Source organism: Bos grunniens, chromosome 11 (genome assembly GCF_055505025.1).
Source record: "Bos grunniens cultivar Pamir isolate PY7600 chromosome 11, Bosgru_T2T1.0, whole genome shotgun sequence".
Lineage (NCBI taxonomy): Eukaryota > Metazoa > Chordata > Mammalia > Artiodactyla > Bovidae > Bos > Bos grunniens.
The window spans coordinates 100,479,768-100,507,663 of NC_141175.1; the positions used below are offsets into that span (position 1 = coordinate 100,479,768).

General features: G+C 45.3%; 1 protein-coding gene across 13 annotated transcripts; it reads right to left on the bottom strand.

Moving 5' to 3' along the window:
* IL1RL2 (interleukin 1 receptor like 2) lies at positions 1 to 27,745 on the bottom strand. 13 transcript variants are annotated; one of them, XR_015137354.1, is made up of 12 exons: positions 27,357 to 27,576; positions 26,794 to 26,862; positions 25,545 to 25,776; positions 21,543 to 21,738; positions 18,320 to 18,479; positions 15,559 to 15,633; positions 13,771 to 13,900; positions 12,742 to 12,878; positions 8,711 to 8,854; positions 7,002 to 7,583; positions 4,468 to 4,629; positions 7 to 1,971 (listed from the first exon to the last, which is right to left on the bottom strand). XR_015137354.1 is itself a non-coding variant. In XM_086327806.1 (11 exons), the coding sequence occupies exons 2-11, from the start codon at positions 26,849 to 26,851 to the stop codon at positions 1,517 to 1,519; spliced, it is 1,749 nt and encodes a 582-aa protein (XP_086183932.1). In that variant the 5' UTR covers positions 26,852 to 26,862; positions 27,606 to 27,722; the 3' UTR covers positions 4 to 1,516. The 13 variants fall into 13 exon arrangements, 12 of the variants coding, with proteins under 12 accessions (XP_086183930.1, XP_086183932.1, XP_086183926.1 ...); XM_086327806.1 differs by lacking the exons at positions 7,002 to 7,583; positions 27,357 to 27,576 and adding an exon at positions 27,606 to 27,722 and having other exon boundaries at positions 4 to 1,971; XM_086327800.1 differs by lacking the exons at positions 7,002 to 7,583; positions 27,357 to 27,576 and adding an exon at positions 27,606 to 27,710 and having other exon boundaries at positions 4 to 1,971; positions 15,559 to 15,630.
* Positions 27,746 to 27,896: the final 151 nt, after the last annotated feature.

Sequence of the window (27,896 nt, forward strand, 5' to 3'; positions counted from 1 at the left end):
GGAGGCTTATAAGCAACAGAAATTTATTTCTCAGTGTTCCAGAGGCTGGGAGCCTGAGAGCAGGGTGCCAGCATGGCCGGGTCGGGGGGGGGTCCCCTTTCCAGCTGGCAGATTTCTTATTATATTCTCATGTGGCAGAAGGGGCAAGGGTCTGGGGTCTCTTTTATAAGAACACTGATTCTATCCACCAAGGCTCCTCCCTCAGGACCCAGTCACCTCTCAAAGGCCCCACCTCCTAAAAGTATGATGCCAGGAATTGCTGTTTTTCATTCGCTCAGTCATGTCTGAGTCTTTGTAAGACCGTGGACTACAGCACGCCCAGGATTCCCTGTCCTTCATTATCTCCTAGAGCTTGCTTAAACTCATGTCCATTGAGTTGGTGATGCCATCCAACCAGGTCATCTTCTGTTGCCCCCTTCTCCTCCTGCCCTCAATCTTTCCCAGCATCAGGATCTTTTCCAATGAGTCAGCTCTTTGAGTCAGGTGGCCAAAGTACTGGAGCTTCAGCTTCAGCATCAGTCCTTCCAATAAATATTCAGGGTTGGTTTCCTTTAGGATTGACTGGTTTGATCTCCTTGCAGTCCAAGGGACTCTCAAGAGTCTTCTCCAACACCGCAGTTCAGGTGTTAGCATTCAAATATATGACTTTAGGGGATAGGAACTCTCCGAGCACAGCAGCCACCTTTGCAAGCTGCTGTTGTCAACCACAGTATAAGAGCTGGACTGTATCTGAGCTCCTCCATGTCGGGGTTTGAAAGCACTGATAAGACTTTATAGTCAATTTTAATGTCGACGATCCTTCTGAGCTGTTCAGTCATGAACTGGCCTGTGAAGAAGGCACGCTGGCTGGATGACTTTGTCTGCTCAGAATAGAACTCCATCATCTTGGTGTGGTGACGTGTCTACCACGGGTGGCTCAGAATTCTGGCTGCCAGAGGCCAACTGGAAAAATAAGGGCCCTCTGACTTGTTTTGGTTGGACAGGCAAAGCAGGAGGCCCACCAGCAGCGGGGATTCATGGGCAACCAGAGTTGGTCCCCGCAGGTCTAGGTGACTTCCAAGTTTCTTCCAGTGTCAAGGTGCCCAGACTGCAGTGTCACAAGTGTTTATTTGCACAAGAGGCGTGAGAGGGGCTGAGGATGGGGCCCTGGCAGGCTGGTCAGGTGTGCCCTCTGCCAGCCCTCCCCAAGCCCACAGGGTCCCCCCATGGATCTGACCACCTAGGCTCCTGTCTCCAGCCCCATGGGGGTCACACCACCTGCCAAACCTCCTGACAGCTGAACCATGACTCAAACCCTCCAAGGCTCCTGCCCAGGGGCTCAAAGGTTAATCCTCCATGTGCACAAGTCTTCATGAATGTTCAGAGCCAGTCAGTTAATGAGGGCTTCTCGAGAGGTGCTTCTTCCCCTAAAGAAGTAGCTCTGAGCAAAGGCAGCAGATAAACCCAGGTCTTTCCATAGGACACAACAAGAAACAGTGAGCTTCAAGCAAACAGCCCAGATGCAAGGCTTCCTTGTCTAACTGTGCACAACCCTTGGGATGATATTCTTTCCATCAGGGGAGATGAACCCCGTGTGGGCCTCCCACTTGCTGGCCGTGAGGTCAAAGGGCGTGTGCTTCAGCAGCTGCACAGGAGGAGAAGGTGGCCACCTCTTGGGAGGCATGCGATATCTCACTTTTTTCCAGAACTCGGTCTTCGCACACTGGGACTGTTCTGTGAAGTCTCCACTCCACTGGACGGCCCCGTGCTTCTGTTTGATATACTGAATGGACTCCGGCAAGGCCGTGTAGTCCTTGACCTTCCCCAGTTCAATCAGGATGACCTTTATCCCGTCCTGGATGAGAGCACTGTAGACCGCAATTTGTTCTTCTGACAGGTTCTTTGATAGGTCAAAGCTCAGCTCGTCAGGATCGATAATGATGATCAATCTTCTGCACAGCCTAATATTTTCATCGATGACATTGACCACAGCTGGAAATTAAGAAAGAAGATGTAAAACAGCTCACAATGAAAACAGCCCCACAGGGACTTCCCTGGTGGTCCTGTGATTAAGAATCTGCTTTGCAATGCAGGGGACACGGGTTCAATGCCTGGTCGGGGAACTAAGACCCCAAATGCCTGGAGCAACTAGGTCTTTGAGCCACAGCTTGAGAGTCCATGCGCTTTAACAGAAGATCCCACATGACCAAAGGCAGCCAAATCAATAAATTTTTAAAATAATAATAAAATAATAAATGAAAAAAAAAGCCACTGGTTATGAACTACTCAGAACAAGGATCTTATCATGTCTAACCTTTTTTTTTTTTTTAAGGTTTCTAACTTTATTTCCCCAAAACTGCATTCCTATGGGAAGTACAGGGCTTCTAGAATTTTCTCCACCTGAATAAATAAATTTTTAGTAAAGCATTTTCTTTATTGACTAAGATCCATAATATCTAGAATCCACTGTCTGAATTAACTATTCTGGTGAAAAGTCTATTATTGTCTGTTTTATAGTAAACCACTGGGATCTTTAAATTTTTATTGATTAATGCAAAACTTATTAAGCTCATAGTATATAATTTACTTGCATATGTATAAATATTCAGTATTTGTTATAATTCCCATTTTTATGTCTAACTTTGTATATCGAAACTTAGCTAAAGGTCTGGTATATATTAGAGGATAAATGCTTTTCTTTTTTTAAATAACAGACTTTTAAAGGATAGGACACATGTACTCAGCTCAAATGTACTAATCTCATTTGTGTTTCCCGCTTGTGCTTCATGGCTATTTAAATGACTAGGACTTACAGGACTAACTTGAAACCAAATAACATATTCTGCTGACTTGGGGAAGGGAAATTAACTTGGGGTCTTTTAGAAATAAAGACCAAGTTTTATATCACCCTTATCCTTAGGATATAAGAACAGACTGTAACCTCCCCAAGAGCACGTCCTTCTTCTCTTTGGTTTATTTTAATATTTCTAGTGCCTACAACATTGCCTGGCACACAGCAGGGGCTCAATAAATGTTTGTTGAAGAAGTGAATGAATGCAGCGTTACTGAAACACGAGCTCTTCTGCATGTTTGTAACAAGCCCTGGATCATACTTTCATTTCTTCCTGGAGAAGGATTTCATAACTTGAAAAGATGTGATAAGCTATGGATAGGAGCAGCCTACAAAACCAAGGTACTTAGAAACCTTTTATTTATTTATTTAAATTTTATTGTATATTTTTGGCTGGGCTAGGTCTTTGTTGCTGCAGGGGTTTTTCTCTGGTTGCAGCAAGCGGGGGCTATTGTCTAGTTGCGGGGCATGGGCTTCTCATTTCGGGAGCTGCTCTTATTGTGGAGTACAGGCAGTAGGCACAGGCTCAGTGGTTGTGACACATGGGCACAGCTGCTCGGTGGCATGCGGGATCTTCCCAGACCAGGGATCAAACTGTATCTCCTACATCGGCAGGTGGATTCTTTTACCACTGAGCCAACAGGGAAGCCCTATTCATTTTTTATCAAATTATTTCTTTATTCGGCTGTGCCAGGTCTTGGTTGCGGCACATCGGATATTTGATATTTGTTCTCACATGCAGGACTTTTAGTTGAGACAAACTATTTGATCCTAAAGGAAATCAACCTTGGATATCCACTGAAAAGACTGTTGCTGAAGCTGAAGCTCCAATACTCTGGCCGCCTGATGCGAAGAGCCGACTCACTGGAAAAGACCCTGATGCTGGGAAAGATTGAAGGTGAAAGGAGAAAGGGCCCGCAGAGGATGAGATGGTTAGATAGCATCACCGACTTGACCGACATGAATTTGAGCAAACTCCGAAAGAGAGTGGAGGACAGAGGAGCCTGGCATGATGCAGCCCATGGAGTCACAGAGTTAAACACAACTTATTGACTGAATGACAACAACGAGGGGAGGATTGGAGGTGATTGAAGCTCATAAAAACCAGCTTTAAATATGTATTAATTTACATATGCAAACCAACAGAAAATACTCAGTGATTAGTCTCAAGGATTCCACAGCCAAGGACCAGTTGTCTGTTTTGGGTCTCTTGGTCAATGCTAGGTATCTGATCGACCGAATTGTCCTACAAATGCGTCAACCATATCCGTACCCAGCCAGGAATCACAGTTATCCTGTCAGAGGAATGAACCTAAAGAAAGAAGAGAGATTGATCCTAACCTCCTCAGCTTGGGGGCTGTGGGCAGAGGAGGTGAAGGGCTCCCTGTGGTTCCATGTGGAAGGCAATCATACTTCCCGCCATTTGTGAAGTACAGGAAGAGAGAGATCCCTTTCCATTTTCTTTTTCTTTTTTTTCAATTGAGTCTCAGCATGAGGGATCCTAGTTCCTGGACCAGGAACAGAACCCATGCCCCCTTGCAGTGGAAGTGAGGAATTCTAACCCCTGGACCACCAGGGAATTCTTGTTCCTTTTCATTTTCTTCATTTCTTATTTTTAGACCTCACTGAAAACATACCTTGTCCAGGAAACTCATCCCTGCCAAATATGAATAACTTGTATCCACACTGCCTCTCCAGCACCTCCGGAAGAATTTTCAACACCAGCGTGTCCACATCATGACTCTGGCTTTCTCTCTGAGGCTTGGGATATAAAACATAAGCATCGTACAGCTTCCCATCTGAAAAGGAAATGGGGCAAGCTCGTGAAATTATTCCTACCAAACTGTGTGTGTGTGAGTTGCTCAGTCATGTCCAACTCTTTTCGATCCCATGGACTATAGCCCACCAGCCTCCTCTGTTCGTGGACTTCTTCAGGCAAGAATACTGGAGTGGGTTGCCGTTTCCTCCTCCAGGGGATCTTCCTGACCCAGGGATAAAACCCCTGTCTTCTGCATCGGCAGGCAGGTTCTTTACCACTGAGCCACCTGGGACACCTCCCTAATGCAAGCAGCTTCTCAAAGACATAAAATATTGATAGATGACTAATGAGAACCTACTGGATGGCACAGGGAACCCTACTCAACTCTGTGGTGACCTCAACAGGAAGGAAGTCCAAAAATCTCCTTGCAGGAGGCCCTTTTGTCCTGTCACTCAGCAAAGCTATATTTCAATTTAATCTTTACATCAGGTGCCTCCATCCTTAACTCATCTCTGTCTGAAGCACACCTTTCAAATATTTTGATCACATAATACCTTGCCTAACCTGTTGACTCCTTTCTTAGATTAAAGAAGCTAAAATGAAGAATAAGTAATTCGAGATGACCAGATCTCTTCCCCAGCTTCCCCTTCAGTCAGCTCACAAGCTGACTGTGTGAACAAGAGAGCTTCTAAAGAAAGACCCCAAGGAGTCAAGGAGCCTGCCTGCAGTGGGAGATGGCAACCAGCCTGGCCCCCATCTTGATGATTAACTAAAATTACTTCTCCTTTTCCCTTTAAAAACGTTCATGGCCAAGCAGAATCTTAGGAAGTAGTTCTGGGACATTAGTCCACCCTCTCCCAGGTTGCCAGCCTCCTGAATAAAGTAGCCTTTCGTTTTCCAACCAATCCCAGTCTCTCGAATAGTGGCTTTTGAGAGGCGAGCAGTTGGAGCTGAGTTTGGTAACATGTATGCCACTAGGGCTCCTCTGGTGGCTGAGACAGTAAAGAATTTGTCCGCAGTGTGGGAGACCCAGGTTCAATCCCTGGATTGGGAAGATCCCCTGGAGAACGGAATGGCTACCCACTCCAGTATTCTTGCCTGGAGAATTCCAAGGACAGAGGAGCCTGGAGGGCTACAGTCCATGGGGTCGCAAAGAGTCAGACATGACTGAGCAATTAACAACAACACAATAACATGCTACCCGTCACAAGTCCAGAGTGTTACCTTTGCTTCTGACTACCCAGCTATAAACTGGAGATTCCCATGAGCCCCGCCTTGGGTTCAATTATTTTGCTAGAATCACTCACAGACTCAGAGAAACATGCTACTATTAATAACTACATCACTGATTTATTATAAAAGGATTTTTAAAGGATATGAATCAAAAGGCAGATGAGAAGATGCACAGGGCAAAGGATGGGCAAGGATGCAGAGGCTCAATGCCCTCTCCAGGGCCCTATTCTCCCTAGACTCTACCTGGTCACCAGCCCAGAAGCTCTCCAAACCCTGTCCTTTAGGGCTTGTATAGAGGCTTTGTTACATAGACTCGTTTGATGAAATTAGGAAAAGGAAGCTTCACAAAGTTCATCCCTGAGTCATTATGGGCAACTGGGTCAGATTGTATTTTCCAAAAATAGCTCCAGAAGTATTTCCAGTCCCGCAGGCTCTTTTCAAACTTCGCCACACCCATAAAGAGCAGGATTCAGTTTCCCCTCCCTTTGCATTGGGTAAGACTCTGCAGCAGCCTTGATGCATGACCGTGGTAGAACCGACACTAGAAATCCAAGGTCTGAGTCATTTTAAAAACTATGTGGGTGAGAGGGGAGGGCTTCTCTGCTGGTCCAGTGGTTAAGAATCTGCCTGCCGATGCAGGGGACATGGGTTCAATCTCTGGTCCAGGAATACTCCATGTGCTGCGGGGCATCTACACCTGTGTGCCCGTGGGCCACAACTACTGTGCCCGTGCTCCTTAACAAGAGAAGCCACCGCAGTGAGACGCCTGTGCACTTCAGTGCCCACTCCAGTATCTTGCTGGGAAAATCCCACGGTCACCAGAGGAGCCTGGTGGGCTAGAGTCCATGGGGTCGCAGGGTATCGGACACAACTGAAGCGACGGACCAGGCACGCATAAAATATTGATCGATAACCAATGAGAACCTACTGTACAGCACAGGGCCCTCTACTCAGTGCTCTGTGGAGACGGACCCTAAATGGGAAGGAAATCCAAAAAAGCGGGGATGTATGTACACATATAGCTGATTCACTTTGCTGTACAGCAGAAACTAACACAACATCGTTAAGCAACTATACGCCCAAAAAAAAAAATTTTTTTTTAACAGACAATACATAGAACTTATGGACTTTAGCCAAGACCGTCCAGGACTACTTAATCAAACTGTGAATTAGACACACCTCACTATGAATCACTCCTGCAGCTTGACTTATCTTGTTGGAATAAACTTATCAGGAGAAGGACGCATTTTCTCTTCTTCATTGGTATTTGCTGCCGCTGACTCCGCATGTTCCCAAATAACCAGAGAATGTCCTCACAGGGCACAAAGCTGGGAACAGCATCTGGGTTCCCCTCAAGAGTCTCATCACTCACTGACTGTTGAAGTCACACTCAGAGGGGAATCAGCGAATGAGCTGGAGGAAATGTAGCTATAAAGGACGCATGCACTTTGCTGACTTAAAGAAGAAGAGAACCTCTGGCTGACTGTTCCCGTCTCAAGTCCTCAGCCCACTGGCTCCGATCATGGTCAGCAGCCCGGTCTGAGCAGAGGGCGGGGCTCCCTGAGTCGCTTGTCTGTCCAGCTTCCGCCCTCGGGATGAGATGCCATACAATTCCTTTTCCTCTTCCTGCTCCATCTGACTCACCCTCGGCAGCTTCACCGTGGGCTCTGCACTCACGCTCCCTGGAATCCCGGTGAGTCAGAGAGACGGAGCTCTGGGGACACCCCAACAGGCCCCTGTCCGTCAACGCATGAAGCAGCTCTGTGTCAGGAAAGACAAACAGCTTTGCTGCCCTGAAGCCTCTTCTCAAACAGATGCAGGAGGATCACGGGCAGAGACGGGCTGACATGGAACAGGCTCTCCAGGGACCACAGCCCAGCTCAGCCCAGACCACTGCCCACAGAACTAAAAGAGTTTCAGGGCACACATAGGGAACAGACTTGTGCACACAGCCAGGGAAGGAGAGGGTGGGATGAACATGGAAACATATACTTACCATGTGTAAAACAGATAGCCAGTGGAAAACTGCTGTGTGACAGAGGAGGCTCAGCCCAGTGCCCTGTGACAACCTTGAGGGGCGGGATGGAGTAAGGGGTGGGCGGGAGGTTCCAGAGGGAGGGGATATATGTCTGCCTATGGCTGATTCATGCTAATGTATGGCAGAAAACAACACAATACTGTAAAGCAATTAACCTCCAATGAAAAATAAATTTTTTAAAAAATCTTAAGAAAAAAGAGCTTCAGGTTGCACTGGTCACACACAGCCAATTTCCACAAGTTAATTTTGCTATCAAGAAAGAATTCATTGTTTCCCAGGTTGCTCAATGGCTGCTGATTTTGAATTCTGAAATTTCATTTAAACTCCAAGTTAGGACACCTATGCTTTATCAAACCTGTGCACAAGCATGTGTTTTTTCCTATGCAAAGGCAGGCACTTCATGTGAATATTGCCCTTCTGTGCAACAAGGATTCCTAACGCGTGCCTGGACTCCCCACTCCCCTGAGTTCCCATCAGCATTGCAAGTCTGGGGACCTGAAAGTGATGCCTCCGCAGATCTCCGTGCAGAAAGCTGCTCAGACAGACCTCTCCCAGCCGTGTATGCCTTTTTCTATCCAATTAAGAAAGATTAAAGCAGATTTAATGATGATGAAGCTGAAGCTCCAATACTTTGGCCACCTGATGGCCCTGATCCTGGGAAAGAGTGAAGGCAAAAGGAGAAACAGGCAGTAGAGGATGAGATGGTTGGATGGCATCACCGACTCAATGGACATGAGCTTGAGCAAACTCTGGGAGATAGCGAAGAACAGGAAGCCTGGCGTGCTGCAGTCCATGGGGTTGCAAAGAATCGGACATGACCTGGTGACTGAACAACAGCAAGTACGCTCACCTTCTATGGGCCCTGCAGAATGGAAGGAACTTCGATACCAAAGTACAATGTCGATCTTAAAAATGTTGTAGATACACATGGCAGACACCACTGCACCAGTCAAGATGAGAAGCCCTCCTATCAAGTAAGCTCGAAAATCTGGAACTACAAATGACAGAAAAAATAAAAATAAATAATAGTACTATGAAGAGTCATTTATGCACTTTACTTATATGGATCCCATTACATATGCCAAATAGAAATGCACTAAATGTTAATGAGAATAACACAAAGATTTCTTTACAGTTAAATAATAGGTTTTTGTTATTGCCGTTTAGTCACTCGTCATGCCTGACTCTCTGTGACCCATGGGCCTGACTGTAGCCCACCAGGCTCCTCTGTCCATGGCATTTCCCAGGCAAGAACACTGGAGTGAGTTGCCATTTCCTCCTCCAGGGGATCTTCCCAAGAGAGGGATCAAGCCCACGTCTCCTGCATTGGCAGGAGGATTCTTTACCACTGAGCCACCTGGGAAGCCCAAAAATCTCTTCACAGTTAAATAATAGGTATGGGGAGTAGATGAACTTGGTCTTGGCCATGAATCTGAGGAAGAAACGTGCTCTTGGGAACTTGGAGAGGGAAACTCTGTAGACACCTAGCTCCGGATGGTAGATGTGATACAGCTCTGACTGCAGAAGACTGCTCACCTGTCAAAGCACACCTGGCCAGGTAACTCCTTACTCATCGCTAGACTCTCCAGAGGTCAGACACCACTTAGCGACTGAACCACAACAGGTGGGACTAGGGGGAAAGGATCTGCCTGCCAATGCAGGAGACACAAGAGACACGGTTTCAATCCTGGGTGGGGAAAATGCCCTGGAGCAGGAAATGGCAGCCCACTCTAGTAATCTTGCCTGGAGAATTCCATGGACAGAAAAGCCCGGTCATCTATAGTCTGTGAGGCAGCAGAGAGTCAGACAACACTGAGCACGTCTATCTATCTATCTACAGCTGATTAACGTTGTATTAGCTTCAGGTGTACAGCAAAAGGATTCAGTTACACATATACATGTATCTATCCTTCAAATTCTTTTCCCATTTGGGTTGCTACATAATATTGAGCATATTCTTGATTCTGTTGTATTACTCTTATAATCACCTTCCCAGTGACTCAGAATTGAGCCCCATCGAGGGGCTTCCCAGGTGGCGCTAGTGGTAAAGAACTCGCCTGCAATGCAGGAGACATAAGAGATGCGGGTTCGATCCCTGGGTCAGGAAGATCCCCTGTAGAAGGAAACGGCAACCCACTCCAGTATTCTTGCCTGGAGAATCCCACGGACAGAGGAGCCTGGTCAGCTACAGTCCATGGTGTAGCACAGAGTCAGACATGACTGAAGTGACTTAGCATGCATGCACACGCCCCATGATAGACAAAGAACCACCAGTTGCCACCCCTGGAAGCCATCCCCATGGCTGCACAAGACTGGCCAAGAGCCAAACTCCAGCCTCATCTGCCCTGTTCACCAGCAGCAGCCAGGGAGGCACCTGTCTGCAAGACACTAGCTCAGGAAGGGCGTTTACACCTGGTTGTGTTTTGTGAGCACCTTGCTGAGCAATTAAGGCAAAAAGCAGTGGGCAGATGTCCAAGGAGCAGAACCAGTTTCTCTGGAACTCCAAGTCCCTGAGAACATGCTTCTACATATCTGAGAAGAGGAACAGCCCACAGCTTTCTGCCTTACCATGGCCCGAAGTTGTGCTGCCAAAGAAGGAGGCTCCAGGAGGGAGAGAATCAGAAAAGAGGAACCAGGACAGGGGAAGAGAAATTCTGTCCATTCTTAGAATCCACCGCACGTCTACCACTTCCTTCATCCTCCCTGGTCCTCTGGTCCCCACTGGAAAGTGTGTGTGTGGGTAGGGAATGGGGGGGGGCGGCGGGGAGGGGAGCTTACTAAAGAGGCAATCACAAGCTGCCCCAGGCCACACCATGTTGCAAACATTTTGCAAAGAAATCCTTATGCACACTTGTATGTCTTCAAATCCATGGCACAATAAAGCACGATAAATAAAAACACCTTCCGTACCCTAAAATCAATCCACTGATGAAGTCCCAGCCCTGCCAAGTGGAGCTGCTCTGCACTCTGGTGCGGTTGCTCCTGACCTCTTGTCTGAGCCTCTAGCTCCTAACTATTCAATGGATTCTCCTCCTCCTCCCTCCCACCACCCCCGATTTCTTCACCCTTTACCAGCTCTTGGACCAACTGTACCACCTGTCTTTTTAGGAACACTGCGTCTGGGGACCTTCACTGTACACGTCAGGGATATTGGCATTATAAAGAGATCATGCCCACAATGTTTATGAGATTCAAAAAGCCCCTGGTAAAGTAGACAGGAGTGATGGCCAGATATTCTTAGGTTGATCATTCACTGCATTCAGGAGTGTCAATTCCCTCTGCTCTATAAATAAGCTAAAAGACGATGACATTCAAAACAGGAAACTAACGAATACGTTCAAAGGGAGTATTGGCTTTGAAACTGAAATAAGTGGGAATCTCTCTGTTGAGACATCAGGTATCCAAGTGAAAACTCTATTTAAAGTGGGATTTCTCATTTGGGTCCACATGGCCACCACCAGCCTTAAGCTGAGATGGTAAGCCAAGAACAAGCGATTAAAAGAAATTTATAGAAGGGCACACCCAATCCAAACAACTCTCTAGAGATCCTGATAAACGAAATCAGACTCACACCTATAGGTGTCTTCAAGAAAAATCAGGAAGTCTAACGGAGAAGCTGTCATCTTACCTCTGGTTTCAAGTAAACCAAGATGAGGCTTGAATTTAAGTTCCTAAGAATTTAGGGAAAACAAAACAGAGAGCACCGGTCCAGAAATACATTGCATGTGAGATATGAAATAAGCGTTAACAGGAACAGTGATGAATTCAGTGAGTGTAGGTTTCTTAACTAACCTAAAACAAAGTGGACAAAGGACCCTTTCCTTCTGTATGATTAAGCAGGTGTTCACCGCCAGCACCATTCATTTGCTTTGAGCCTCAGAATCCTTCTGAACACAGTGCTTCCATGTGGTCAGTATCTCTAAGTCAGTATTGACATGGAAATCTCATCTTCAGTCTAGTTGAGGCAGATTTCAGTCATAGCCATTTCAGGTCTTGTGCGAGCTCCAAGGTTTCCCTCAGTCAGATTTCCCTCTTTCCTCTGGGCTGGACACTGAGATACTCTGTCCAGCAAATCTACTCCTGATGATGAACCACAGAGAACTGCTTCTACATGAGTACTGCTGGCAAATCAAAGCCTTCTCTCTTGTGTGAAGAGATGCGAAAACTAAAGAGTTGATATTAATAGAATTATTTTTTTAAAAAGCTGTCTTGGGAAACCACAGGCAAGTCTCCTACAAGGTACTTCAAACCCTTCCTCTGACTTTTCTCCAGATGATTTCACCCTTCACTTTCTACTCTCTGGTTCCACTGCCTCCATTAGACAATGAGCACACTCTGCACAGTGCTAAGTTCACTATCTGCATACACACACGAGGCAAAGTCCAGGCTCCAGGCAGCTAATGATGTTAGCAATTCACCCCTGCTGATGACACGAGAGAAGAGAAGGGTCCCTCCTGCTCGAATACCTGAATTTAGCCTCTATCGATAATTTTACACAGCTACATGAAAAAAATATACATTGGCATTTTATAGCACATGGCCTCTAATAAACAACCGAAAAGCTGAAAATCACAAGCACGTGATTATAAAAGTTGAGCAAATCAGGTGTCATAAAGGAATACCTCTGCTTCCTGGAGTGCTGATACATAAAATCTCAATGAATATTCAGAAGGAGCTTTCCAAGGACACTGCAGTGAAAAAACAGCCTGACCCCAAGAGCATATTCAGACAGGGTATCAGCTTTTAATTAGATTTCATATTGAGTTTCCTTACTCCAAACCACTCTGCGGGCTCGCAGCAAGCATTTAATGCTCTTTCCTGTGTGTTTCCTTGCCATCATCTGGAACTCTCTGAGCAGTGCCCACCCCAGAAGGACATTACCTGGGAGCGTTAGTATAAAGTAAGCAGCAGACACTCCAGCATGGCACACGAAAGGGTGACCATAATCTTCCATTTTCACTTCTAAGAAGGTTATGTTCACTGTGTAAAAAATATGTTCTGGAAAAATAGTGTAGTTTCTATAAAAGAAAAGAGCCCATCATTAATACGTACATGAGCTGTCTTTACCCACCAGATTTTTATGAACTTTTGTCTGGAGAGTAAAGTTCTTTCTTGGAGTACACTTGGAACCATTATTTTACTCTGAGAATACCCCGCTGGCTCAATGAGGCAATGGATTATGTAGCTCCAAATGTAATGTACATTTTCTTTCAGAAAGTGACACAAAAGTGCCCTCCTTCTCATTCGAGACACTGTCCTCAGCCCTAAGGGGTCCTCCCCTGTTCTTCTCCACCCATTCTAACTTATTTACACTGCAACACCCAACACACGTCTGTCCTTTGACTTCATTCGCCTTCTTTTCTACCACTTGGCTTAAACCATCATCAGTTGGGTTTGTACCACTCCATGAGCTAATGATCATGCACCATCTCCCCCAAGAATCCCCATGTCACTGTCCACTTCACTGCTTAAGCCTTGAAGGCCCATGGCTCATGATATAACCAAGTAGGAATGAATGAGACTGATTATAAGGCCTAGCTGAGGCTGCTTGAAGCCATGTTTGATTGTTTTGCCTCCTTTCTCTAAGACGTAAGCAGGATTGGTAGCATGAGCATCTTTTTTAAAAATCATTTTTACTACTGATTGATTGGCAGCCCTGCGGGACATGAGGGATCTTAGTTCCCTGACCAGGGATGGAACCTGTGCTCCTTTCGGTGGAAGCTTGGAGTCTTAACCACTGGAGCACCAGCATCTTCTCTGACCCAGATGCTTGGCTTTCTGAAACATAGCACCAAAAGGAATGAGGGAGAGGCTGTGAGAGTCACCTAACAAGCAGTACCAGCACCAATGTCATTTAGATGGGGAAATTCTTGCTAGGTTTTAGAGAAGCCAGGAAAGCAGGACACCCACTCAATCCCTTCCTGAATGCGCTTGGATTCCCCGTAGTAGTCGTCCACCAGGGTGTTGTTGACCCTCCAGCAGCGTGGGTTTGTGTTGTCCCACGAGTCTGTTATGTTGCAGTTGACGATGAGCGTGGAGCCTGTACAATCAAATTCAGAAACACTTAGTGAGATCCCAGCCAAGGTGACCTGCTTCACAAAGGCACCTTGCTGCTGAACCTTGAATAGCTTTCAATGACCAAAAATATCCTCCCTGAGGTCAACATCCATCTGCTTTGTTCTCTCCCTGGACAGAGATGAGGAGGACACGAGACCGTGCGGGATGTGTACTGCACGCAGACAAGAATAAGCGGCCAAACATCACCAGGCTGGGGCCAGTGTTTGTCACATCAGGGGCACAGATACTACTTCTCCTCTTAGCAAAGAACGTTACAATTTAAAAAGTATTTCACACATGTTTTGGTCTTCATCTCTAAAACACTCCTACAGAGCAGAAAAGGAGTGGTGCCATTATCCCCATCTTACAGATGAGAACATTGAGGTCCAGGTAGATCAAGTGACTTGCTCAAAGTCACACATTAGAGGAAGGAGCAAGATATGAACTCTGGTTTTCTAATTCCAAATCCAGTCAGATTAAGCACATTCCGTTTCATTTCTAATTTTAAAAGATTTTTATTTTTAAATAATGAATTCCTAGTTCAAGTTTCCTAAATGACTTTTCAGTATCTATGCAGTAAGTGTATCATTTTTTTTTCTCCTTAAGCTCATTTATGCAAAAGATGAATTATCTAATATTAAACAAGTTTGCATTGCTCCATGTAACCCCAGTTTTGCCCTTTATGTACATTGTTAAAATAAATTTGCTAGCAATGTGCTTTACATTTTTCATCTGTATTTATGAATGATTTGGTCTGAAATTTTCCTTTGTAATAATGTCCTTGTTAGGTTTGGGTGTCCAGGTTTTCCTGACCTTATGAAATGACATAAGGATTATTTCCTCTTTTTCTTCTCTCTTAAACAATTTGTTGAAAATTGGTGTTAATTCTTTATTAAATGTTTTTTAGAATTCACCAGGAAAGCCAAATAAACCCAGATTTCTGTTTGTGGGAAGATTTTAAATTAATTTATATGACTATTTTGCTCTGCCAAGGCTTATCTTTTCTCTCTTAATTATCTAAGCACAATGACTAGAATTTTCAAAGACAGGAGAGGGGAACAAAGTTAACTGAGAGTTAATAACTGCTATACTTACCTTGTCTAGGTGTTTATGAAATCCACAAGAGTATTCACATGGTGAGTGATTTGTAAACAAATATCCTAATTGTTATTATTATTATTATTGAACTTTCCTTGAAAATTCAAGAGGACGAAAGAACCCTCCTTAAAACATGTGGGTCCAGAGACTTTTAAGCAGATGGGCTTCCCTGGTGACTCACATGGTAAAGAATCTGCCTGCAGTGCAAGAGACCTCAGTTTGATTCCTGGGTTGGGAAGATCCCCTGGAGAAGGGAATGGCAAACCACTGCAGTATTCTTGCCTGGAGGATCCCATGGACAGAGGAGCCTGGTGGGCTATAGTCCATGCGGCCACAAGGAGTCGGATATGACTGAGAGCACGCACACATCTGATTTCCTATTTTGCTTTATAAGCTTTCTCATCTCTGTCTTTAATGTTTGAGTTTCTCTGCATTTGAGAGATTCAGTTTGCTGGAGCTTTCTCTCCCTTTTTTATTCTGCCTCATACCTGCCCCAAGCCTTCGGCCCTTAGCAACTTCAGAGGCTCCGATAAGTTTACTCACCAAGTTTTACTTCAATTGAATTGTTTTTTGGATAAATGATCTTAGGGATTCTTCCTCCATTCCCTACTTTTTCTGCTAAAAAAATCATAACACATGAGATTGTGTTAGAAACATACTCAACTACTTGAATGCAATCATACCATAAAACATGGCACTGAGCAGACCTTCAATAAACATTGGTCAAGAAAAAAACAAAACTCATGGTGCGACCAAATATCACTCCATAAATGCATATTTTTCAACCAGGTTATCATTGAATTGCTAAGGGGAAAATCTGAACGCTGGGCTACCAAGAGAAGTCATGTCACTGTTATATATATGACATAAATATAAACAGATGAGATCGTGTGATAAATTCTCACTGCCTGGTCATCCAATATACTTCCAATATACTGCTTAGTGGCAATAAGTGAAGCTCTGACCTGAGTCCTAGACAGAAATAGTAACCCTAATGGTCTATCGCCAGTTCCATTCTTCCATCCTCCGACTCTGCCCTTCTGCATTCTTCACGCCGTTCCTCCCCTGTGTCCTTCACCTTTTGCATCCCTCTCCCTCACGTTATAACCATCTTCCCTGTGTTGACTCTCCAACCCTTTGACTTTCTCCATGTCTTCCCTTCTCCATTTGTCTACCAATATTTAGCAACTGGGCATCCCAGGTGGCTCAGCGCTAAAGAATTCACCTGCTGAGGCAGGAGACAAGGGTTCGATCCCAGGTCCAGGAAAATCGCACATGCCACGGAGCAACTAAGGCTGTGCGCCACAACTGCTGAGCCTGTGCTGTAGCAGCTGTAACTGCCAAAGCCTGCACACCCCAGAGCCTGTGCGCCACAAGAGAAGCCACTGCAATAAGCCTGCACACCACACCTAGAGAGTAGTCCCACTCCCCACAACTGGAGAAAAGCCCATGCAGCAACGAAGCCCCAGCACAGCCAAAATGAAATAAGTGAAAAAATTACCCATCTCATTCATGAATCATCTGATTTATCTCGGCCTCTTTCCCGCTCAGACTTCAGGGCTCCATCAGAGCAGCGGTCACGGCTCTTCTCATCATCATGATCTCCCTGCCCGGCACAGGACCTGACCTTGATGAGCACCCAGTAAAGGGTCCATACGTGACTGCCTGAAGAACAGTCCCCTACCGCTTGCAGCCAAGTGCAGATGATCACACCCAGAAGATGCTATGGCAGCTTTCTAAGTGGTCCCTAGATCTCAAGACCCTCTTCAACTCCTTCTCGAACCATCTCGGAACTGATCTCATCCATCGCGAGTGCAGCCTTGGGGCTCCGCATTTGCATGCATTCAAGGACTCCTCAGTGGCAACTTGGTAAAGCCAGTGTATAATCGGCCCCCTTGACCTTGCCCCTCTAACTCCACGACCTCAACTCCCATCACTGCTTAGCTCACACTTCTATATGCCCTAGAAAGATTACTCTTAAAGCCAACATGAACTATGATGGTACACATTTCTATGCATTGTCTGAGGCTCTTATCTCTGCCTTTCCTCCCTCTTCTTTACTTCTGTAAAACCTGCTCATCCTTCAAACTTCAGATGAGAAGATACTTCCTCTTGGAAGCCTTCCAAGACCATTTATTTATGTGCCACCCATGCATCTACTTTTGATTTTTTCCTGCTCCCCCAGACCCTGTCTATAACTCTCTCTTTGCCACATAATGTTAAGACAATCCATTTATATCTCTAGCTCCACTACAACTGGGCTGATAGCTCCTCAGTAGAAGAAAGAATTTAAAAATTTTTCTTATCATCACATTTTAACAAGTTTTGGCACATAACAGATTACAAGTAAACGTTTATTGCAAAGATGTGACATATAGATGATTGGACTCAACGATTCCTTAAGGTATTCTTCATTTTGCCTTTGAAACTTCACCTTATAAAGAACTCCCAATGTAATACTAAAGCATAAGAGTAGTCAATTATTCAGTTCATTGATAGATTTGTGTGTAGTCTAAGTCAGGCTCTGGAGTATGTGTTGGGAATTCAGTGCTCAATAAGACAATGATTGTGCCTTCTTCTGGGGAGACATATTTTTGCTGTTGTTGAGTTGCTGTCATGTCCCACTCTTTGAGATCCTGTGGACTGCAGCATACCAGGCTTCCCTGTCTGTCACTATCTCTCTGAGTTTGCTCAGACTCATGTTCATTGAGTTGGTGATGCCATCCAACCATCTGATCCTCTGCCGCCCTCTTCTCCTCTTGCCTTCAATCTTTCCCAGCAACAGGGTCTTTTCTAATGAGTTGGTTCTTCGCATCAGGTGGCCAAACTGTTGGAGTTTCAGCTTCAACATCAGTCCTTCCAGTGAATATTTAGGGTTAATTTCCTTAAGGATTGACTGACTGGTTTGATCTTCTTGTTGTCCAAGAGATTCTCAAGAGTCTTCTCCAGCACCACAGCTCAAAAGCATCAAATCTTTGGCGCTCTACCCTCTTTACGGTCCAACTCTCACCTTTGTTGAATATCTGTACTTTTTCAGGCACCCCATGAGCCTCTCTATAGACACAATCTCATTTAATTTTCATGCATAAACCAGGAGTTTTGAGTCTTCTGTTTTTTTCAGATGAGAAAATTAAACTGCTCATGCCCTTTCACCCCACTATTCCTAACTTCTGATCCTAATAAAGACATATTTGAGAGCCTGTTAATCCTCAGGAAAATCAGGATGGGGAAACTCTTCTGCCCAAAACCACTCATCTCGAGCAAACCCAAGAGCAGTCAAGGTGAAGGGTAAGTGCGTACTTACTGACAGTCACAGAGATGCTATTGAAAACAGTGTGCTGTTTCTTTGCGTGTGTGAGGCTGGCTTCACATTCATAGTTCCCTCTGTCCTCCACCGAGACATTCTTTACTAAAAGCTTTCTTCCCCGAGAAATAAACCGTTCTCCTTCTATCTCTATACAGTCCTTAAAAAACAAAAAACAAAAAAAACACTTTTTTTCAATTCAAAGAGTATCTTAGGGTATCAGTTACATTCATAATTAGCACCAGTCCATGAACCACGGAGAGACAAGAAATCTATGTGATCTCTAGACCTTAGGTAATTTATAAGCTAATTGAAGACATATATATTCATATAGTGAAGCAGCTCAGTCGTGTTTGACTCTTTGTGACCCCATGGACTGTACAGCCTACCAGATTCCTTCTCCAAGGGATCTTCCTGACCCAGGGATTGAACCTGGGTCTCCTGTCTTGCAGGCAGACAGACATTTTATTGTCTGAGCCACCAGAGAAGCATATATTTATATAAGATATATATTTTATAAAATACATATATATTATCTCCTGCAGAAGGGAATGGCAACCCACTCCAGTATTCTTGCCTGAAAAATTCCATGGACAGAGGAGCCTGGTGTTACAGTTCATGAGGTCGCAAAGAGTCAGCCACGACTGAGCACACCAGTACGTATGTATGTGTGTGTATATATATATATATATATATATATATGTATATATATATTTATATAAAACATATATCCCCAGAAAATTTGAAAAAGAGTATTCTACAGGCTAGAGTGATGTTATAAACATGAGTTGAGAGAAGAGAAGCCTGCATAGACAGGAAGTAAGACTTCATGGGGAAGGATTACACCTGCTCCATAAAGGAGCTTGGTAGGAGGATGTGATCAAGCAAGAATGTCTTCCACCCACCAGAGCCCAAGTCCCCCAGTGCACCACAATCCAATGGCACCAAGTAAGGCTGCAAGCCCAGGTGAGTAAGGAATGCCCCCTCATTCCATCCGTTCTACCTCACACACTGTCTTGATGATCCCCACTTCCTAACTCAATTTCTCAAATAGCCTAAAGATCAACGTGGCACCATACTCAAGTCCTTCTGATTGATTCACCAAGTGAGGACTTGACTGAAAAAGTGGGCATCAACAAATGAATGGATAAAGGAGATCTGAGGTATATATCTGCAACTATCTACCTATATTTCAATATTACTCAGTCATAAAAAGAATGAAATAATGTCATCTGAAGCAACATGGATTGACCTAGAGGTTATCATACTGAATGAAGTAAGTCAGACAGAGAAAGACAAATATCATATGATATGACATATATGGAATCTAAAACAGGATACAACTACTTATTTACAAAAACAGACTCAAGATATATGATTGTCAAAGGAAGGGATGGCGGAATAAATTAGGAGTTTGGGACTAGCAGATATAAACTACCACATATAAAACAAACAACAAGGACCTACTATACAGCATTGGGAACTAGAGTCAATATTTTGTAAGAAACCACAGTGGAAAAGAAAAAATAAAATAAAAGGCAGGGAAAAGGACATTCATTGCCACATTCCTGTGAGAGAAGAAAACAGAAACAAACTCAATGAATGTGAAATATATAACAGAGACGATCAACAAAGGCGAAGATTGGTTCTTTGAAAGGAGTAACAGAACTGACAAATCTCTTACGAGACTGAATAAGAGAGAGTATGTGTGTGTGTGTGAGACAAACAGAGATACAGAGAAACACGCTGTAGTAGGGAGTAAAGGTAAACCTTACTATAGGAGACATTAAAAGCAGAGCATTGAAATTGTTTAGTAATTTCACGCCAGAGCATCTGTAACATTTAATGAAAAGAACAACTTCCTAGAAAACAAAATCTTACCAAAACCCATTCAAGATAAGCAAGAAATCTGTATAATCCTATGACCATTAAATAAATGAAGTCAGTAGATGGAAACATTCCCACAAAGAGAACTTCTGACCCAGATGGCTGTACTGGCAAAGGGCTAACAGGCAGAGCCAGAGGAAAACTAGCTTAAATGTTAAATACTATGCTAGACGGTGCTCCTGCTTGCCCAGGATTATGCCTTATACATTATTATCTGCTGATACGGTCAAGAAAGGAGAAAGTCTGAAGGTAAAAACACAACGTGTAGAAGGGTGAGCATATGATGCCCCATTTCCATAAAAAAGGAAGGACTAGGACACATGGCGACCTTCTCCAAAAGGATTTAAGCCAGCATGCTGAGCCTCCCAGGACGGCTGCTACCAGTATGCTTGTATGGAATTACACAAGGATGATGCAAAGCCTGCAACGAACTAATGATAGCAGCCAATGGGCCCAGGAAATATGGATCAGAACTGAGAAGGAGACTTTCCAGGGCATGCCTTCCGATACTTTGTGATTCTTGAATCCTGCGCGTGGACTGTGCATGCAGAGAAACCACTATCCATTCAGTGAAACTACTTAATTAATCTTAATGAAAAAGAATAATGAAACATAGTCTGAAAAGCAAAAATAACTGGGGCAGGAGTGGATACAAATAAGCAATTACAAAGCTCTAATAACTATAAATTAAAAATAAGTAATTTGCAGGGTTAAATTATCAATTGCAATTAGGTCACAAATCTCTCTCTTTAGCAATTTTGCTTTAAAAGGTACAACGAAGTGTTTCTGTGGTGGGAAGACCTGGGTTCGATCCCTGGGTTGGGAAGACCTGGAGGAGGGCACAGCAATCCACTCCAGTATTCTTTCTTGGAGAATCCCCATGGACAGAGGAGCCTGGTGGCTACAGTCTATGGGGTCAACAAGAGTCAGACACGACTTAGCGACTAAGTACAGTACAACACAGGGCTTCCCTGGTGGCTCAGTGGTAAAGAATCTGCCTGCCAAGGCAGGAGACATGGGTTCAATCCCTGGTCTGGGAAGACCTCGCATGCCACAGAGCAACTAAGCTAGAGCACCCCAACTACTGAGCCCACACACCCGAGAGTCCATGCTCTTCAACAAGAGAAGCCACCGCAATGAGAAGCCTGAGGACCACGCTGAGAGTGTATCCCCTGTAGCCACAACCAGAGAAAAGCCCACACAGCGGCAAAGACCCAGTACAGCCAACGAATAAAGTTATTTTAAAAAAAAGGAAACTTTAAAAAAAACAACAAAAAAACCTGAGGTTTTAAAGAGCAGGAAGGAAAATATCATTAGAATTTTTTTTTTTTTTTACCTTATACCACTTTACTGAATCCAAATAAAAATTGTTCGGGAAGTTGAGGTGACATATAAGGATGTCATCTCTTCCGACCTGCAGGATCTGCTTGTACTCATGAGACACATTCAGTTGACTGTTTTCAGAAGCACTACACCAATATTGTTCAAACACAGTGAGGTTGACTTGCATTCTGGGACAGATGTCCGTATCACTGTAAGAAAACAACAGGTTGTAACTTCAGGAACTCAAACAGTCACAGAACCAAATGATTCCGTCCATCTCCAAAAATTTTCTGATCCTCTTCCAGGCACTGTGCGCAACCCTTTACCTCAACAAGACAACATACATCTCACAAGTCATTCATTACAGAAGGAAAAAAAAGCATTTGGCTTGTGGAAACGTGGGAGGACATCTTATCCAAATAATCAAAATGAACATCCCCAAGAACAAGCATGTGAACAAGAGGCACCTCTGAGTGTGCTGTCTGAAAAGAATGCAAACCACTTGCATAGCGTTCCAGCCAAGGAGGCTCAGCCTGAACCGCCTGAGGAAGAAATATCTGGCAAACCCAACTTAAGAGATAGAATATAAAATAATTGCCTATACTCCTTAAGAATGTCAACGTCACACACTTTCTCTCTCTCTCTCACACACACACACACACACACAACAAGCTGAAGATCTGTTCCCAATGAAAAGAGATTAAAAATAAACAAGTCCATTCTATTCATCTGAGTCTCTATTCCACAAATAGATTCATCAGTACCATTTTTCTAGATTCCATGCTGCTGCTGCTGCTGCTGCTAAGGCTCTTCAGTCATGTCTGACTCTGTGCGACCCCATAGACGGCAGCCCACCAGGCTCCCCCATCCTTAGGATTCTCCAGGCAAGAACACTGGAGTGGGTTGTCATTTCCTTCTCCAATGCAAGAAAGTGAAAAGTGAAAGTGAAGTCGCTCGGTCATGTCCGACTCTTCGTGACCCCATGGACCGCAGCCCACCAGGCTCCTCCATCCATGGGATTTTCCAGGCAAGAGTACTGGAGTGGGGTGCCATTGCCTCCTCCGCTAGATTCCATATGTATTAATATACAATATTCATTTTTCTTTTTCTGACTTCACTTCTGGACATAGCGGGAAAGGAGAGGGTGAGATGAATTGAAAGAGTAACACTGACATATTCACACTACCATGTGTGAAATAGACAGCTAGCACGAAGCAGCTCTATAGCACCAGGAGCTCAGCTCGGGGCTCTGTGATGATCAAGAGGGGTGGGATGTGGGGTTGTGGGAGCGAGGCTCTCCAGGAGGGGACACATGTATACTTACAGCTGATTCACACTATTGTACAGCAGAAACCAACACAGTGTGTGTGCATGCTCCATTGCTTCAGTCATGTCTGACTCTTCGTGACCCCACAGACTGTAGCCCGCCAGGCTTCTCTGTCCATGGGACTCTACAGGCAAAAATACTGGAGCGGGTTGCCATGCTCTCCTCTTGGGAAGTTTCCCTTCCCAGGGATCGAACCCGTATCTGCCTGCGCTGTCTCCTGCATTGTGGGTGGATTCTTTACCCACTGAGCCAGCAAGGAAGCCCACCAACACAACACTGTAAACCAATTATCCTCCAATTTAAAAAAAACAAAAAATACAGCTAAATGCAATGCAATGATCCTGAATTGGAACCTCTACAGGAAAAGGAAGAAAAACATTTATAAAAATCATCCTGTAGAAGATAGATAAAACTACTATATGAATCAGGGAGTAGATAAAACTATTGTGTTGATTAAATTTCCTGAATGTGATAACTATCTGGTGATGATGTAAGAGAATATTCTTGTTGAGAGAAAATACATATTGAAATGAGAGAAATACATCAGGGTCCCTGATGTCTCAGAAGGTAAAGAATCTGCCTGTAATGCAGGAGACCAGGATTTGATCCCTGGGTCAGGAAGATCCCCTGGAAAAGGGAATGGCAACTCACTCCAGTATTCTTGCCAGAGGAACCTGATGGGTTGCAGTCCATGGGGTCACAAAGAGTCAGACACGACTGAGCAAAGAAAACTTGCACTTTTCATATGTATATAACTGAATCACTTTGCTCTACACCTGAAACTAACACAACACCGTGAATCAATTATCCTCCAACAAAAATAAAGAAAAATAAAGCCCCAGTTAGAGTAGAAAATGAATAAATCCAGACTGGACAACCAGACAGATTCATGTGACATCAGATCTCCAACTCCAGTTAATTAATAACCTAGAGGAAACGGGAAATCAGACCCCATAAGACATGGGCAGCTGGTCTGCAGAGAATGAAATTGTGGGACGGGACTACCGGCGCTCGCACGTGTGTCTCTGAGTAACAGCGTACCCTGAATCAATCACACGGAAATGAGGAATCTGGCAGCAATCAGAGAGACATGTGGTCATCTGGAAACACAGAAAAGGACCTAGAGACCCTAGGGACTGTGAAAGAGGAAAGATGCAACTGCATTTCTGGGGTACTTCACATGGGATCTGGGGTAATTTTTACTTCAATCCTATCTGACTGGCCTGATTTCCACTTTACAGATAAGAAAGCCAGGCTCGTGGAGGTTAAATAATTCATGCAGGTCATGCCTGTTGGCTGCTGCTGCTGCTGCTAAGTTACTTCAGTCGTGTCTGACTCTGTGTGACCCCATAGACGGCAGCCCACCAGGCTCCCCCATCCCTGGGATTCTCCAGGCAAGAACACTGGAGTGGGTTGCCATTTCCTTCTCCAATGCGTGAAAGTGAAAAGTGAAAGTGAAATCGCTTAGTCGTGTCTGACCCTCAGTGACCCCATTGACTGCAGCCTACCAGGCTCCTCCATCCATGGGATTTTCCAAGCAAGAGTACTAGAGTGGGGTGCCATTGCCTTCTCTGGCCCGTTGGCAAAGGAGGATAACAAAATGGGACCCTCAGCCAAAATTAGGTCTGCAGAAGTGTTTTAATTAGGACACACACACAAAGCTTATTGGAAAGGTAACCACATACACACTCATTCTAATTTCCAGGTTACCTTGACAATTTGGAAGATGTCTTTGAACTAAATGAGTATGTGTGTTAGTCGTTCAGTTGTGTCTGACTCTTTGCGACCCCAAGGACTATAGCCTGCCAGGCTCCTCTGTCCATGGGATCCTCCAGGCAAGAATAATGGAGTGGGTTGCCATTCCCTTCTTCAAGGGATCTTCCCAATGCAGGGATCCAGGTCTCCTGCATTGCAAGTGGATGCTTTACTGCCTGTGCCGCCACTGAACTGAATAGACGGCCGATTTTGGTGAGGCATATGTTTTCCTGTTCACCGCAGTCCCCGCCAGACTCAATTACCTCCCACCAGACCTGTATCACTCACTTGAGTTACTTCCTAGCATGAGCCTTAGTGTGAGGTCTGGAACACACCTGATGCTTGGACACTGTTAATTCCTACAACAGATTCCTTACAAAAAAACCTTTATTTCAAGAAAGAAGGCAGCAATCATATTAGGATAAATAGGCTTTGTAAGCTGGGCTGACCTTTGGCAGCATTTCAATGAGAAAAGATGCATTTCCTGTTTCAATAGCCGATTTACAAACTTCTTCTGTTTAAAAGCCTATTCACTGAAACCATCTCATAACAATCACAAAAACTATACTCTTCTCATTGAGTTTTCTACATTGATTAAGAGTTTATCAAGAATTTTTCTAAAAGAATTATACCCATATGTATATACACATATATACACAGGGTTTCCCTGATGGCTCAGTGGTAAGGAATCTGTCTGACAATGCAGGACACTTGGGTTCAATCCCTGGAGCAGGAAGATCTCCTGGAGAAGGAGATGGCTACCCAGTGCAGTATTCTTGCCTAGGAAATCCCATGGACAGAGGAGTCTTGTGGGCTACAGCTCATGGAGTGACAAAAGAGTCGTACACAACTTAGCAACTACACAACAACAACTGTGTATATGCACATACATATATGAGTAAGAGAGAGTTCTCTTTTGAATGAGGAACTTACTTTGTGTGACATTGGTAGATCCCAGAGTCCTCCCCTTTCACAGGGAGAAACAAAATCCAATTTTGGTCCTGGTGAATTCTAGACTGTGTGTTTTTGGATATTGGGATTTTGCTAGGATATTTATACCACGTTGCATCTACTTTCCCTGATGTTGGCAGAGAGTAGATGCAATTAAAAGCTGTAGGCTGGTCTACTGATGCCATCTCTTGCAGAGTCAAGTCCTCGCAAGTATCTAGGGAAGGAAAGGGAAAAAATAATCACCACTGAGAGTGCTGGTTGAACAAACACCTCAATTTTCTTGCTGATTTGAAATTTTATTTACAAATTTTCTCAGCGTGAGAGTTTCCTAAAAACAGTCTGCTGATGTGGAAGTATAACCCAAACTCCTTCCATCTGTCCCTAAGGGGATTTACTGAGTCCAATCCTCCCCCCATCCCCAAATCATCTTTCCCATTTGGAATGATTTTCTCTTTCCCTACTCTTCCCTTGTGGCTCAGCTGGTAAAGAATCCGCCCGCAATGCGGGAGACCTGGGTTCAATCCTTGGGTTGGGAGGATCCCCTGGAGAAGGGAAAGGCTACCCACTCCAGTATTCTGGCCTGGAGAAGTCATGGACTGTATAGTTCATGGGGTCTCAGAGAGTAGGACACAACAACTTTCACTTTCTTCACACTTTCTTCTATTCTAAGACCCTAATTCCTTCATCCTCTTCCTTCAGAGAAAACATTCCTATTCTGAGCCCCATTTGACCTGTTTTTCTTCAGCACTGCCTTCCAGTTAATTCAATCTGTCCCAAATAAAACCTGTAAGTATTTTGTCCCACAGAGCATTGTTAAACAATTCTCTCACATTAAAGTTCGTTTCTAACACCTTGCTTAGTTTTTCTTAGAAGTAATTTGTTCCATTGCTAGTTTCTTTGCTTTTTACCTTGGTCTAAAACATCCCTTTGACATATAAAACAGAGGCATCATAATCTCTTTGTGCGTTTTAACTCGAGTCTTGACTTGCAACTTTGCCCAACTCCTCCCTGCTTTAAGTCACTTTAAAGCTCAAAGGTGACATTCCGCGCAGGGCATCAGACACTGGGAGCTGAAACCTGCAGTTTCCCCATCCCGCTGGATTCTGCCTGCACCACTAGGGCAAGAGTCACCGCACGCGCGATGCTCCAGGGTTCGAGAGGGGGCTCGCACAGAGCGGCGGGGAGGTCGGGAGGGAGCGCAGCCGCTGAGACCCGAACTAACCGGACGTACCTGCTCTGATAAAGCGCGGAAGAGCGATGGACACGACGCAGAGGAGCAAGGACAGCATTCCCCTATCAGCTGCGAGAAAGAAAGAGGATGGCATGGGAAGGGGCGCAGCGGGCACGGCGCGCGCTCCTCTGGCACAGGGCCTGGGTAGTGAGACCTCTCAATCTCAGAGATCCCAGCCGAGCCACCCACCTTCCCTTCTGCACCCGGAGCCCTCCAACTTTGGCTCCCCCACCCCGTATACCCTGACGTGTCCCCCAAGACTGCTCCCTCCCCGGCCCCGTCCTCGCTCTGAGCGCCCATCTCCAGAATCCGGCATCGGTGGGAGCCTCCACGCCCCGGGAGGCGCCGTGGGGGCCTCGGGGCGGGTCCCTTCTTCCAGGCTGCCCAGTCCTCCCTTGGGGGCTCAGCGACATCCCCTCTGTCACCCAGCTCTCGGCCCCTGCTCCCCGTGGTGGCGCCCAGGTCCCCACCCGCGCGTCGCGCGAAGACTCCCCTGCGGGCCCTTGACCTCGGGATCCTTCTGGGCCCCGCAGTCTACACGGAAACTCCAAACACCCACTCACTCCGGAGAAGCCAGCTTAGGCCTACTTGGCAAAGGCCGGCAGGAACAAAGGTAGGAAGACGCACGGGCAGTGGACGGGTGCTCCACACCTTCGTCCAGAGACGGAGTTGTCTCCCCCAAGGTCGCCCAGCCAGAAAGGGGCTGCCCGGGAGTCCGGATCGCCGCCCCCCGCCCCAGTCGAGAGCATTTTCGCCACCTCCTTCCCTGAGCACCTTTCCAGTGCCTGGCGCCCCGCCCGCGAGCTGCTCACCGCCGAGTTCAACTGGGTGTGTGCCTGCCCGACTGGATGGGCGCGCAGGATCACATAGAAAGTGCAGACTGACAGCCCGGGATTGAGCTCTGTGGTGGCATTTCCATACCAGGCTAGTTCCTCACCACCGTGGGCGGGGCAGGCCTGCCTTCCCAGTGGGAGCTTAAGGAGGAGACTGCCATCACACTAGGAAGTGGCTTTGAAGGGTTTTGGCCAGATTGTCTGGCAGCTGAAAAGTCCTCCATACCCAGTAGTGTTAGTCGCTCAGTCGTGTCTGACTCTCTGTGACTC

Bases quoted from the DNA above. Each gene is read 5' to 3' on its own strand.
- IL1RL2 (XM_086327806.1), bottom strand. From the start codon at position 26,851: ATGCTGTCCTTGCTCCTCTGCGTCGTGTCCATCGCTCTTCCGCGCTTT. The intron at 25,777-26,793 runs GTACGTCCGGTT...TTCCTTCCCTAG, and splicing joins TCCGCGCTTTATCAGAGCAG to ATACTTGCGAGGACTTGACT. The intron at 4,630-8,710 runs GTGAGCGTACTT...TTTCCTTTTCAG, and splicing joins TTCTGCAGGGCCCATAGAAG to ATGGGAAGCTGTACGATGCT.